The sequence below is a fragment of the Stenella coeruleoalba genome, assembly GCF_951394435.1.
Source record: "Stenella coeruleoalba genome assembly, chromosome: 4".
NCBI lineage: Eukaryota > Metazoa > Chordata > Mammalia > Artiodactyla > Delphinidae > Stenella > Stenella coeruleoalba.
The window spans coordinates 37,554,501-37,568,299 of NC_137149.1; the positions used below are offsets into that span (position 1 = coordinate 37,554,501).

Sequence of the window (13,799 nt, forward strand, 5' to 3'; positions counted from 1 at the left end):
TTATTACTCCCCTTCTAGCAGCGAGCGAAGGGGACCATGATGCTTGGAACTGCAATGGGGTCGTTGTTAAAGGATGGCTCTGACCTGGAGGCGCTTGGCCAGTTTCTACCCTGCCACAGCCAGAGGAATGATCTTCACGAGAGCGGAAGAAAGGGAGGGAGAAGAAAGTCACAGCTGCACATCCTGGGGGCCAGAGAGTGGGGTGCAGGGAATGCCCTTGGCCAGACTCAGAAACAGAACCACCCGATAAAAGGTATTATCAGAGTCGGGAGTGGATGGGAGGGGTACTTCAGGGAAATGGGCTCCCAGCGCAAAACTGCTTGTCTGCTTGGGGACACGGGGCCCTGGCTCTGGATCCCCCCTTACTGGCTCCCCTTCTGACACCCCTCCCATGAGGATGAGCCCTCAGAACCAGGAGAATCCCCACATCCACATGCAGACTTCCCACCAGGCAACAGGTTAACGTAAGCGCTTCTCAAATGATGATGTAAGCGCAGGATATGAAAGGCTGCTTAGCCTGAATTTTAATTTCTCAGCTCTGGTGGGCGCTGCCCACCTGGATGGAGCCCAGGGCACCCACTCACGCCTTCCAGAGAGTTTGGGGGCCAAATGAGAAATCCAGTTTTGCTTTTGTTTGATGTGGCCCGTTCCCTCTGCTAAGTTCCTAGAACCGTTGTTAGATAAATTCGGGACTTAATCTTTTAGTAGGTGGGGGGCGATGCAGAATCGTTATTATCAATGGAAGAGTTCCCTACGTAGAGGAGGATTAACTGAACTCAGGTTTGAGGCCAGCTTTAGTGCACATTCATTCTGACGATTCACGGGGCAAAGCAGCCTCTTCGAGCATCCTCACTCTCTCCCTGCTTCTGCCCTCACCACCCCTGCCCACATCGATTTTCTTTACAGTGGCCAAAGAGATTCTTTTATTTTTTTAACATCTTTATTGGAGTATAATTGCTTTACAATGGTGTGTTAGTTTCTGCTTTATAACAAAGTGAATCAGTTATACGTATACATATGTTCCCAAACCCAACATGGCATCTGCTTTCAACACCCGCTCCCCTCCAGCCCCACCAGCGCCCCCTGCTGTCTCTCTAATTGCAGACACATCCCTGCTCCCGTGCAAAGCCTGCTCTAGACATCCTCCATCGGCCTCTCCAGATCCACTGTGTCCTGGAGGACGACCCATAATACCAGATCAACAGGTGTCCTCGCCCCCTGCCCCTAGCGGGTATCAGCAAACGTGGCGCCCGTAAGAAATCAGAAGGAGGGAAGGAAGGGAATGGGACCAGGTGATGGTCCCCCGGATCTCTTCTTACAGGCACATTGTGGCTGGCTGTGTCCCTCTACTGAAGGTCCCTGCTCCTGATGGATGGAGCCCCCCACCCTACAGACCTGCCCACCCCGAGTTAATCCGCCCTCCAACCTCTCCTCTTTACCAGGCCGGCTCTGCCCTGCTGGGGTCTGGCTGAGGCAGGCCTTCCTTCTGGCAGCTCGCTCCACCTGGAATGTTCTTCCCCAAGTATCTGGGTGACAGACAACTCACTTGTCCCTCGAGCCCGACCACAGTATTTAACAGGGCAACCATCCACCTCTCAATCCAGATTCTCTGCTCTGCTGTTCGTCACTGCATCTTCCACCTTCTAACCACCATGCAGGTGACCACCAATGCCTTTGTTACTGTTGGTCCTCCCCACCGTGCGCTCGCCTTCTCCTGGGCAAGGACCTGTGTGTCTCTTTTGGTCACTGATGCCTCCCACACACCAGGACCCAGGCCTGGCACAGAGTAAGGGCTCAACCGGCATTTGCTGAATATTGAAGGAACAGACAGTCTGGCCAGTTTCATCTTCCAGGTTTGTAGGCGGTAGCAGGGCATGATCAGATTTACCTATAACACGTGTTTGGTTCTCTTCAGGAATATTAATCACCAACAATGACTGTACTAGTTTTCTCGGGCTGCCGTCATAAAGTACCACAAACTGGGTGGCTTGAACAATGGAAATGTCTTTTCCCACAGGCCCGGAGGCGGGAAGTCCGAGACCAAGGCGCTGGCAGGGCCAGGCTCCCTCTGAAGATGTGGCGGAGGGTCTGTCCCAGGACCCTCTCCCACCTTCTGGCAGCTCCTTGGGTTTTGTGATATAACTTCAGTCTTCACATGGTATGTCCTGTGTCTGTGTCAGATTTCCCCCTTTTTATAAGGACACCAGTCATATTGGATGAGGGGATCCACCCTACTCCAGTATGATCTCAACTAATTACATCTGCAATGACCCTCTTTCCAAATCAGGTCACATATGAAGGTACTGGGGGTTAGAATTTCAACATGTGAATTTTCAGGGGACACAATTCAGCCCATGAAAATAATGAACACTTATTAAGTGTCTGCTCCATGCCAAGCACTGGGAATTACTATATAATTCTCACGATAATATCTGTTGGAGTATGGATTTGTTCTTACCCACACTTTCCCTAAGAGAAAACTGGGGCCCAGAGAGGCTAAGTAACGGGCCCACAGTCACCCAGCTAATAAGCGCAGGGCCAGGGGACCACGCCATTCTGCGTCATCGCCTCCACCCACTCTCTCCTCTAGCATGTGCTGGACCTGGGGCTCGAGATGCAGCAGAGAATACTAAAGGTTTTGACGGTGAAATTGTGGCATGTGTTGGGAAGCAGAGCGGACGGTGGAAACCAGTAGATTTTTTTTTTTAACTTCAGCTTGATGGCACAGTCCATTCCTGACAACTGCAAAAACTTCCTGTCATGAGTAAGGGGTCAAGAGTGGCTTATGTTAATTCTATTTCCCCTGATTGAAAAAAGCCCAGGGAATTCCCTGGCAGTCCAGTGGTTAGGACACTGCGCTTCCACTGAAGGGGGCGTGGGTTCGATCCCTGGTTGGGGGACTAATATCCCACATGCCGCGTGGTGTGGCCAAAATATTAAAAAAAGAAGAGAGAAAAAAGAAAAAAAAAAGCCCAGTGTCCCAGCTACTCAGCGGAATGAGCCTCGTGCTCCACAAGCCGCCGCCCCGCGTGGCAGCCGACCCTCAGGCTCGTGTGGCCTAAACGACACTCTGTGGACCTTCACTCATCAGAGAGTTGAGGCTGCGGTGAGAACATCGATTTGGAAAACCAGCTGCTTCTGCAAGATGGCAATCATTTACAGCTGCCCAAGCTGACAAGCAATGCCAGGAGGTGAAATTAATTGCAGATCAAATGACCAAAAATCTTTCTCAATGTTATTAAGGCCCAAAGCCATTTTAATAGACCGTCAAAAATCTCAGTAAGAAGAAAGAAAAAAAAACTTGGCAAGTCCTTTTGATAGGCAATTACCTCACAGGGTTGGATGAAATAGTATACGTATATTTGGAAACAAGGTAATAACAGCTTTGGAATGGGCAAGGGATGTACTGAATATTGACTCTGTCAGGACCGTCCAGTGGGCCTTCATACACTTTTGAGTTTTGTTTCCATGAGAAATTCTGTAAGGTGGTGCATGAGTTTCCTCTGGCTGCTGTAACAAATTACCACAAACTTCGTGGCTTAAAGAAACACATATTTATTCTCTCCCAGTTCTGGAGGCCACAATCCAAAATAGGTCTTAGGGAGCAAAACTCAGTTGTTGGCAGGGCTGCCTCCCTTCTGGAGGCTCTAGGGGAGGGTCTGTTCCATGCCTTTCCCAGCTTCTCAAGGCTGCCTGCACTCCTTGGCTTGGGGCCCCTCCCTCCACCTTCAAAGTCAACAATTACACCACCTCCGCTTTTGTCATCACATCTCCTTGTCTGACTACAGCTCTCCTGCCTCTTTTCAGACCCTTGTGATTACACTGGATCCACCGGATAATCCAGGGTAACCTCCCCATCCCCCCAACCATTGATTTCATCACATCTGTAAAGCCTCTTTTGCCGCATAAAATAACATATTCGTGTTTCCAGGAATTAGGACGTGGACACTTGGGGAGACAGTATTTTGCCTCCCACAGGTGGGTATGGTTATGTACCCATTTTAAAGATGAGCAAATACGTTCAGAGATGTTGGTGATTTTCCCCAAACCACTCAGCTGGGAAAAGGCTGATTAGGATTTGAATTCAGAGCCGCCCTAGAGCCCAGACGCTTTCTCCCCGAGCACATTGTTCCATCCCAGACTCCCAGCTTCATGTTGACTTTAATCTCATGAATTTCCAGCAGCTGTTTTTCCAAACTGATGTTCTTGCTGCAGCATCAACTCAACTAAGGGGTTAGAGTAAATGCTACCATTTTTTTTTTTACCACTTTTTTCCAATGGACGATTCTGCATCTTCATCTCCTTTAGAAGATAAACTAGGAGGGAGTGCAGATTGGGGCCTTGCACACAGGGCCACGGAACAAACTTTCCTTTACCTGGCTAACTTCCGCTGGCCCTTCAACTCTCAGCCTCCTGGGTCCCTCCTCCAGGAAGCCCTCCTGGACCCCCTCACAGGAGAGCTCATCCCAGTATTGCATGTGGCATGTGTCTGTTTCTGGGTCTTTCTCCTTAGATCATGATAACATCACTGGTGACCTCCAAGCACAAGCATGATATAGGTGCCCTGCAGCTGCTTGTGGCATGGATGAACGCATGGAGGAATGAATCCACCACCAACACTATGAAGCCGCCATCCCTGCTCTGGGTCCACTGAAGGTGCCCATGCCTCTAGAATGCACAAGATCCAAATGACCACGGCCCATCATGATCCAGACTTGAAGGCAGCAGCGGGCAGACTCTTCAGAGGCTGTGACCTCCAGTTCTGATCTTAGAAAGGTCCTCTCTTTCTCTCCCAGTCATTTACCTCCTTCCTGGGATTAGTCCTTGAAAGAAGTACTTCATCGAAGACTATCAGCTTTTCTGAGGATGATCTACCAGCCAGAGAGTGGGGACCAGAAGCAGGGGTTTCTGGAGTCAGAGAGACCGAGGGTGGAAGCATCCCCACTCCCTCTGTTTGCTCCTCTTTCAAATGGGGGCAATCACCTGACTTCCAGGACTGATGTGCACGTTCCTGAGATCTCAGGAAGAGCACAAAGGGTCTTGGGGAGCAGAGGGGCCCTGATGTTAGCGCTCCCCACGCCCTCAGGTTCTGACCTACTGCTGTGTGATCCTGGGTAAGTCATTGCTTCTGGTCTTGGTTTCCTCAACTACGGAAAGATCGAGAGAGACTCTGCAAAGTCCTGCTCTCTGTGAGAACGTCCATCACAGCCTTATTTAAGATGACAAATAATGGGAACCTACCTAAATAGAACAAGAACAGTTAACACTCACTGAGTCATATGTCAGTGCCAGGCATTGCTTGCATCACTGTGTCTACTTGTTTAATCTTCACTCCTTCCCTGTGAGGCAGGGATGGTGTCCTTATTATAGAAATGCAGAAATCGAGTCACAGAGCTGTTGAATAACTTATCGGAGTTATACAGCTTAAAAGGGACACAGCTGGGAACCGATTCCAGGCAGCGTGGCTCTGCCATCCAGGCTCTGAGCAGAGACACTGAACAACCCTACCCCGCAAACAATGGTTAAGGAAATTGCTGTATAGCCAATTTCTGAAGAACGATACAGCTTTCACAAATAGTGCTAATTCAGAGGGGGTGACGATCTACATATGTTTCTGTACATATGTGATACTTCAATAAAAATTTACTCAAACAAATAATAAGATGGAAAATCATTTGGACATAAGTTTATGTGAACAAAAGCGGAGTTAAAATTAGTCTATACATAGGATTACACTGAGTAAGATTTATACAGCCATCGATGTATAGAAAACACAAGGGGCGGGACTTCTCTGGTGGCGCAATGGTTAAGAATCCACCTGCCAATGCAGGGGACACAGGTTCGATCCCTGGTCTGGGAAGATCCTGCATGCTGCAGAGCAACTAAGCCCGTGTACCACAACTACCGAGCCTGAGCTCTAGAGCCCGTGAGGCACAACTACTGAAGCACGCACGCCTAGATCCCGTGCTCTGCAACAAGAGAAGCCACTGCAATAAGAAGCCCACGCATCACAATGAAGAGTAGCCCCTGCTCGCCGCAGGTAGAGAAAGCCTGCATGCAGCAACGAAGACCCAACGCAGCCAAAAATAAATACATAAATTTATGTAAAAAAAAAAGAAAACACAAGGAGAGATTTTGCCAAACTTATGTGGATAGTATGATTGTAGGTGATTTCTTCTTTGTTTCTATTTTCTGTATTTTACAAATTTACCCTAATGAGCTCATGCTGATTTCTCATAACAAAATACTTTACCAAAAAAAAAAAACAAACAAACAAAAAAGGGAAAATCCAAAAAACAAACACTGTAATTTCCCCATGACTTTCGTTCCAGACTGACTGTGATTTCCTGATGATCAATGTAAAAATTAATAATAACAGTTGGGTAGAGTCTATAACTCAAGACAAGAATTTTGAGAAACTTCCAGATTGTGAAACATCAAGATATTGTCCCTCTAACAAAAGACTGTGAGTGGAAGAGGGAGGCAGAACATCAGGTCTCTACGCTCTTATGACATCCGTTTTTAAAAGCATCTTGTTAGAATGCCCCATTAAGAGTAGGGAACAAAATAAAGTGTTCTTTCAGAAATGAGTCAGAAATACAATTGGAAGCCTCTGCCTGTTTGCACTGATGTCAATCTTGTCAGTGCAAATCAGTGAGCAAGAGTGGAAATAAAAGGTCAAGGTAGGGAATAGCTCATAAAGGGTGAAACCAAAGACCAGAGAGGTTGAGTGCATTGTCCAACATCACACAGCCAAGAATTTCCAGAGCCAGGATTCAACTCCAGTTAGGTCTGTTTGCAAAACCTCTGCAATTTCTGCTAGATTCTGAAATTCCCTAATGTTTTATCCACCCCCCCACGCCCCCCGTATGTTTATTTTACATATCAAAGGTTGAGAAAAAGTGACAAGCTCTACGTCTCTCTTCTTTTGGACACTGTTGCTTATTAATAAGTTACCCTCTTGATGGACTGATGGACTGGAGTGTACTTTCTCCTTTTCTTTGCCTTGCAAACTCCTACATGTTTGGGGTGGTGATGACAGCTAATGGTTTTAAAGTGATGGCAACAGAACTTAGGCTCATATGGACTCTGATCTGGACTCCCAGGGAGATATGGCCCTCTCTACAGGGTGCTCACCACAATGTGTCATTTGGGACTAAGTGAGAGTTCAAAGAAAAGAACTACTTATTGAAAAGAAGACAGTAGGGAAACAAGATGTAGATAAGAATATTCTCTAGATGGGTGAAACGTCAGTGATAAACTGCATTATAAACTCCCCAAATTCAGACACTTCGGAGTGACAAAGGGCATGTTTCTTTAAATTCATGCGCTTGTTACCTGGGGGTCCCTGCAGCTCTGTTTAACCCCCCATGATGTTCTCAGGAATAACCCTCAGTTTACTCACAGAGAAGATGGCAGCCAAAGTCTCGATGCCACCTGTGCTCAAGGTGATGTATGGGATCTTTTCCGGAGGGATTCCAGCTTTTCCAAAGATACTGTTAGTGTAGAACCAAATCTATAAAGCAGGAAAGAAAAAGAAGGCAGGAGGGTCAGTGAGAGGCATCTATTTTCTAAATTAAATTCAGGTACAAGGTGGTCTCTGAGATTTGCTGCTCAATCCAGAGGCATAAGGTGGAGCTATGCGGCTTGGCCGACCACTTATTTTCTCCTTTCTCCCACATTTTCCCTTTCTCCAATACTAACAGAATGTCTACATTACTGGGAGCAACATGTGCTCAGCTAAGTGTGGCAATGAGATATGAACAGAACTATTGGTAAGGCTTCCAGGAATTCTCCTTAAAAGGAGATATTCATGAAAGAGGTGTGATCTCTTCTTTGCCCTTCCTCCTTTCTGCTCTCAGGATGGTGAATGTGATGGCTAGAGCTTCAGCAGCCCTCTTGGGACACTAGGTGACCTCAGGACAGCACTGCTTTTAGCCCCCATGGTAACTTTGTGAGAATTAGATACGGTCCCTGATCCACAAGACATTTTACTGTCATCCACTGGAAACTGTCATAATAAATCTATAATGGGTACAACATGAATGAAGCTCCTGAGAGTTCTGCAACTCACAAGCTGCATAACTATACATAGAACACTTATGGTAAGAAAGCCCCAGTTGAGATGCTGGAGCAGGAAGTTAGAAGGAGATTGTGTGAAATCTCTTGTATTCCTATACACTAATGATGAAAAATATGACAGAGAAATTAAGGAAACACTCCTATTTACCATTGCAACAAAAAGAGAAAAATTCCTAGGAATAAACCTACCTAGGTAGACAAAAGACCTGTATGCAGAAAGCTATAAGACAGTGATGAAAGAAATTAAAGATGATACAAACAGATGGAGAGATATACCATGTTCTTGGATTAGAAGAATTAACATTGTGAAAATGACTACACTACCCAAAGCAATCTACAGATTCAATGCAATCCCTATCAAACTACCAATGGCATTTTTCACAGAACTAGAACAAAAAATTTCACAATTTGTATGGAAACACAAAAGACCCCGAATAGCCAAAGCAGTCTTGAGAACGAAAAACAGAGCTGGAGGAATCAGGTTCCCTGAATTCAGACTATACTACAAAGCTACAGTAATCAAGACAGTATGGTACTGGCACAAAAACAGAAATATAGATCAATGGAACAGGATAGAAAGCCCAGAGATAAACCCACGCACATATGGTCACCTTCTCTTTGACAAAGGAGACAAGAATATACATTGGAGAAAAGACAGCCTCTTCAATAAGTGGTGCTGGGAAAACTGGACAGCTACATGTAAAAGAATGAAATTAGAACACTCCATAACACCATACACAAAAATAAACTCAAAATAGATTAAAGACCTAAATGTAAGGCCAGACACTATAAAACTCTTAGAGGAAAACATAGGCAGAACACTCCATGACATAAATCACAGCAAGATCCTTTTTGACCCACTTCCTAGAGAAATGGAAATAAAAACAAAAATAAACAAATGGGACCTAATAAAACTTAAAAGCTTTTGCACAGCAAAGAAAACCATAAACAAGACAAAAAGACAACCCTCAGAATGGGAAAAAATATTTGCAAACGAAGCAACTGACAAAGGATTAATCTCCAAAATATACAAGCAGCTCATGCAGATCAGTATCAAAAAACAGACAACCCAATCCAAAAATGGGCAGAAGACCTAAATAGACATTTCTCCAAAGAAGATACACAGATTGCCAGCAAACACATGAAAGGACACTCAACATCACTAATCATCCGAGAAATGCAAGTCAAAACTACAATGAGGGCTTCCTTGGTGGCGCAGTGGTTGAGAGTCCGCCTGCCGATGCAGGGGACACGGGTTCGTGCCCCGGTCTGGGAAGATCCCGCATGCCGCGGAGCGGCTGGGCCCGTGAGCCATGGCCGCTGAGCCTGCGCGTCGGGAGCCTGTGCTCCGCAATGGGAGAGGCCACAGCAGTGAGAGGCCCGCGTACCGCAAAAAAAAAAAAAAAACTACAATGAGGTATCACCTCACACCAGTCAGGATGGCCATCATCAAAAAATCTACAAAGAATAAATGCTGGAGAGGGTGTGGAGAAAAGGGAATCCTCTTGCACTGTTGGTGGGAATGTAAATTGATGCAGCCACTATGGAGAACAGTATGGAGGTTCCTTAAAAAACTGAAAATAGAACTGCCATATGACCCAGCAGTCCCACTACTGGGCATATAGCCTGAGAAAACCATAATTCAAAAAGAGTCATGTACCACAGTGTTCATAGCAGCTCTATGTACAATAGCCAGGTCATGGAAGCAACCTAAGTGTCCGACAGATGAATGGATAAAGAAGATGTGGCACATATATACAACGGAATATTACTCAGCCATAAAAAGAAACGAAATTGAGTTATTTGTAGTGAGGTGGATGGACCTAGAGTCTGTCATAGAGAGTGAAGTAAGTCAGGAAGAGAAAAACAAATACTGTATGCTAACACATATATATGGAATCTAAAAAAGAATGTTTCTGAAGAACCTAGGGGCAGGACAGGAATAAAGACACAGACATAGAGAATGCACTTGAGGACACAGGGTGGGGGAAGGGTAAGCTGGGATGAAGTGAGAGAGTGGCATGGACATATATACACTATCATATGTAAAAAGGAGGAGACTGTGTCCATACTCACTAGCGTAATTCAAACCTGGACATTTTGGAGTGTGTTAATAATGATTCCAGGATAACAGGCATAAATAAAGACTGCCCTCTGCAAACCGCTGTGTGTGGTCCTGGGTCTGCTGTACCAGCCCTCCTAATTTCCTTCATGTGAGAGAGAAGACCTATATTGTTTAGATCACTGTTGAGGCTTCTGCCACATGAGGCCAAACCTAACCCTAACAGACGCTCACAGGGCATCCGACAATGACTGATTTGGAGTTTGGAGACCTGGCTGCATCTTGAACTACCTGTGTGACCTCAGGCAATTCCCTCTGCCTTGCTGAGATTCCTTTTCCTCCTTGTCAAAAGAGGATAACCACGCCCTTCCTGGGAGATGTCAGGAACTGGGTAAGTCACTATTCATTGATCTAAAGTTTTGGATCGATAGGCTGAACATAAATCATTTGTGTCCTCCCAATCCTAGCCATTTCCTTGAAAAGCAAGAGTTTGCTGAATGATAGAAAACCATGCAGTCTTGATTCATGAAATCTGACAAGAAAACGTGCTGCCTTGAAGGGCTTTGGGAACATTTATAAACTGATCATTGTTAAGCAGAAACATTAGGGCTTGTTGCTTATAACTTGTCGGGCTCGACTGTAGCTGGGTGTGTTCTCTGCATCTGGTTCTTTGTTTCTGGAGAAAGGTCTTGTTTCTATAGATTTGTCTTTTTACCAGCATTGGTTGGAAAAAAACCTTCCACACATTGGGGGAGAAGTTATAATTTAGGACCTACTCATATCTACAGATGGTTTTGCCAGCTAAAGAATGTCTCTCGCCACCTGGCTCTACAAGGGTTACGTCATTAGCCACTGCAGTCATTGACCTTCAACACTCCCTGAAAGCAGTTCAGGGTGGAGGTCAGGAATGAGACACTCTGTGCTCTGGGAAAACTGGCAGAACAGGCCTTCAGATAGATGTTTTTGAGAGAAAATTTTATGAACCCAATTTCTTGCATTTTCTCATACTTAGAAAAGGACTAAAATCATTGACGAGACATATGCTCCTTGTGGCTAGCAGCAACCTTCTACTGAGATGTGTGCTTGACTGTACGTACCCCCTTCACCAAAATCATATATATACTGATCTCCCCCGCTGCCTCTTTGGAGCAGTTCTTCAGAGCTATCTGAGAGGCTGTTTCTTGGGCTATAGCCCTCAGTAAGCCCCCAGTAAAGCTGAACTCACAGCTCTCACTTCGCATTTCTTTAAATTCAAAAGTTTATTTTTTAGTAAATCAGTAATTCTTCATAAAGTTATAGGCACATCCAGAGACTCCAGTAAAAACTACTGCATGAATTTTTCTGAGCTTGTGGGCATTGATGCACTTGGTGGCAAAAATTGGTTTTAATACTCACGTAAAACAGGGACTTCCCTGGTGGCGCAGTGGTTAAGAATCCGCCAGCCAATGCAGGGGACACGGGTTTGAGCCCCGGTCCGGGAAGATCCCACACGCTGCAGAGCAACTAAGACCATGCGCCACAACTACTGAGCCTGCGCTCTGGCTCCTGCGAGCCACAACTACTGAGCCTGTGAGTCACAATTACTGAAGCCTGCGCACCTAGAGCCCGTGCTCTGCAACAAGAGAAGCCACCGCAATGAGAGGCCTGCGCACCACAATGAATAGTAGTCCCCGCTCGCCGCAACTAGAGAAAGCCCGTGTGCAGCAATGGCTTGCAGCAACAAAGATGTAACGCAGCCAAAAATAAATAAGATAAAATTAAATATTATTTAAAAAAATATTCACGTAAAACAAAGACTCTCCTGCTTGTGTCTGCCTCTCATTTGAATGAGCTGATAAATTAGAATTTTAGACTCTATCTTTGCTGTCATGTCCATAGAGTACGGAAGTAGCTCCTGATAATTCATTAATTCCTAAAGCTCTTAGGGCTCTGACAGAAGCTAAAATAATTCCAAAATGCCTTAGTCTCTACTGGATCTGTTTATATGATCTCTTCTCCTTTTGAAGGTAACTGATCCCCCAGCACACCTTCAGGGTTGGATCAGAAGAGTTTAGCTGCCTTTCTTACTCTTTGCCCAAATTCATGGATTTTCAACAGTCAGCGATCTCTCTGGGCCCTTTCCACCCCCAGCTGCCCTGCTGCAAAGGTGGATCTGACATTTGTATCATTCTCAGCCTCAGCTCTGAACCCCACACCCTGACCTGCTCACATTCCAGAAGCTTCCAGCCTCTGATCCCATGTGATATGCGTTCTCCGTGGAAGCTATGTTCCGGCCTCCTGCGTGGTGCTCCTTCCTGGCTTCTCACACCCCTTCCAACCCCCTTTCTTCCCTGCTTCCAGCTCTCCCTTGTAGCAACACTGCCAGGAGCATCCCTGACAGGTTTAAACGTTAATGAAGAGAGTCACGGTGAAGACAGCCCACATTATGGGCTCACAGGGACAGTTGTAAGTGGCCCTCCAGTCATCTTATACTTAAATGCATTTCTGCAATGACAGGCAGAAATCGGCCCCTTGGACCCTCTCCCCATCCAGGGCCTGCAGGGAGGACGTGCTGGGCTGGTCCTGTTGCCATGGGGAAGGCCTGTACATCACACAAGCCGTTGGCCTCATTTTGCTGGCTTCACGAAGCCATCTCCCTCTCTCTGCCTCACCTTACAGAGCCGGAAGGTAACTCTCTGCATCTGCTTCCACTGAGTTTTATTTGATCTGGCAGTCTGAGGGCGTTGAACAACACGGAGGCACGAGGAAGTTTGGAGCGTGTCCCCCAGAGGACCCTCCTGTGGACTGTGATTTGCATTGACCTCATCCCGACACAGTCATGCTTTTTCTGGTTGCCTGGTGGTCTTCAGCCACTGATGCAGATGGTGGGGTGGAAGGGACAGCAATTCTGAGAGGCCCACAAGCCGGGGTTTCGATCCCAGCGCTGCTTCTGGTGACCTGTGGGTCTGGAGGCAAATGATTTCACGTCTCGAAATCTCCGTTCTCTGAAAGAAGGTAATCATACTCTGTCTTTCAAGGTTGTTGTGAAAGTTTTTTAAATGATGAAGTAAAGCATCTTTTCTCTAATTGGTGCATAACAAATAATGGGTATCATTTTGGAAGATCTCCATCTCTCTATGGAGATGTGACTGCCCCTTGGTAAAGGAGAACATGGGACAGTTGTGTGAGAGGCCCGTGTACCACAAAAAAAAAAAAAAAAGATAGGAATCCAGAAGAAAGAAGGGCAACCCAAGGTAGATAAGAGTACCATCATCATCATCCTTGACCTTCCAGAAGATTCCAGAAGGTTCAAGAAAACTATGGCTTCCTTGCACCAGGTTTGGCAGTCGGTCCAATTTTCATCAACCCAAGGACTTGGTAGAAACAGTGCCCTCCTTGCCCTTGTTCTTCTCACCCCATACTCTTTGCCTTCCTAAACACTCAGCTGCCTCCCATATGCCACGGGCTGCTGGAGACACAGCCACCGTGGGAAGGGTCTCCATCCTCGAGGATGGTTGGGGGGAGGGGAGCAGTGTCAGAGAGACTAAATATTTGCACAAAAGCCTGTTTTTTGTGCAAACGACAAATTGCTCAGGAGGAAGGCAGCTGCATAAAATAAGTGATTTTAAGTGACAAGTCTAATTTTAGAGAAAAGAATTTGAAAGCTATTGTGAGA

The 13,799-nt window shown here is 46.1% G+C and overlaps 1 protein-coding gene across 1 annotated transcript in view; it reads right to left on the reverse strand.

The window, feature by feature from the left end:
- SLC2A9 (solute carrier family 2 member 9) overlaps positions 1 to 13,799 on the reverse strand; it is a 183,353-nt gene that overhangs the window by 49,549 nt on the left and 120,005 nt on the right. The window contains exon 8 of the mRNA XM_079920325.1: positions 7,406 to 7,516. Coding sequence (XP_079776451.1) covers positions 7,406 to 7,516 — 111 coding nt within the window. The remainder of the gene's footprint in view (positions 1 to 7,405; positions 7,517 to 13,799) is intronic.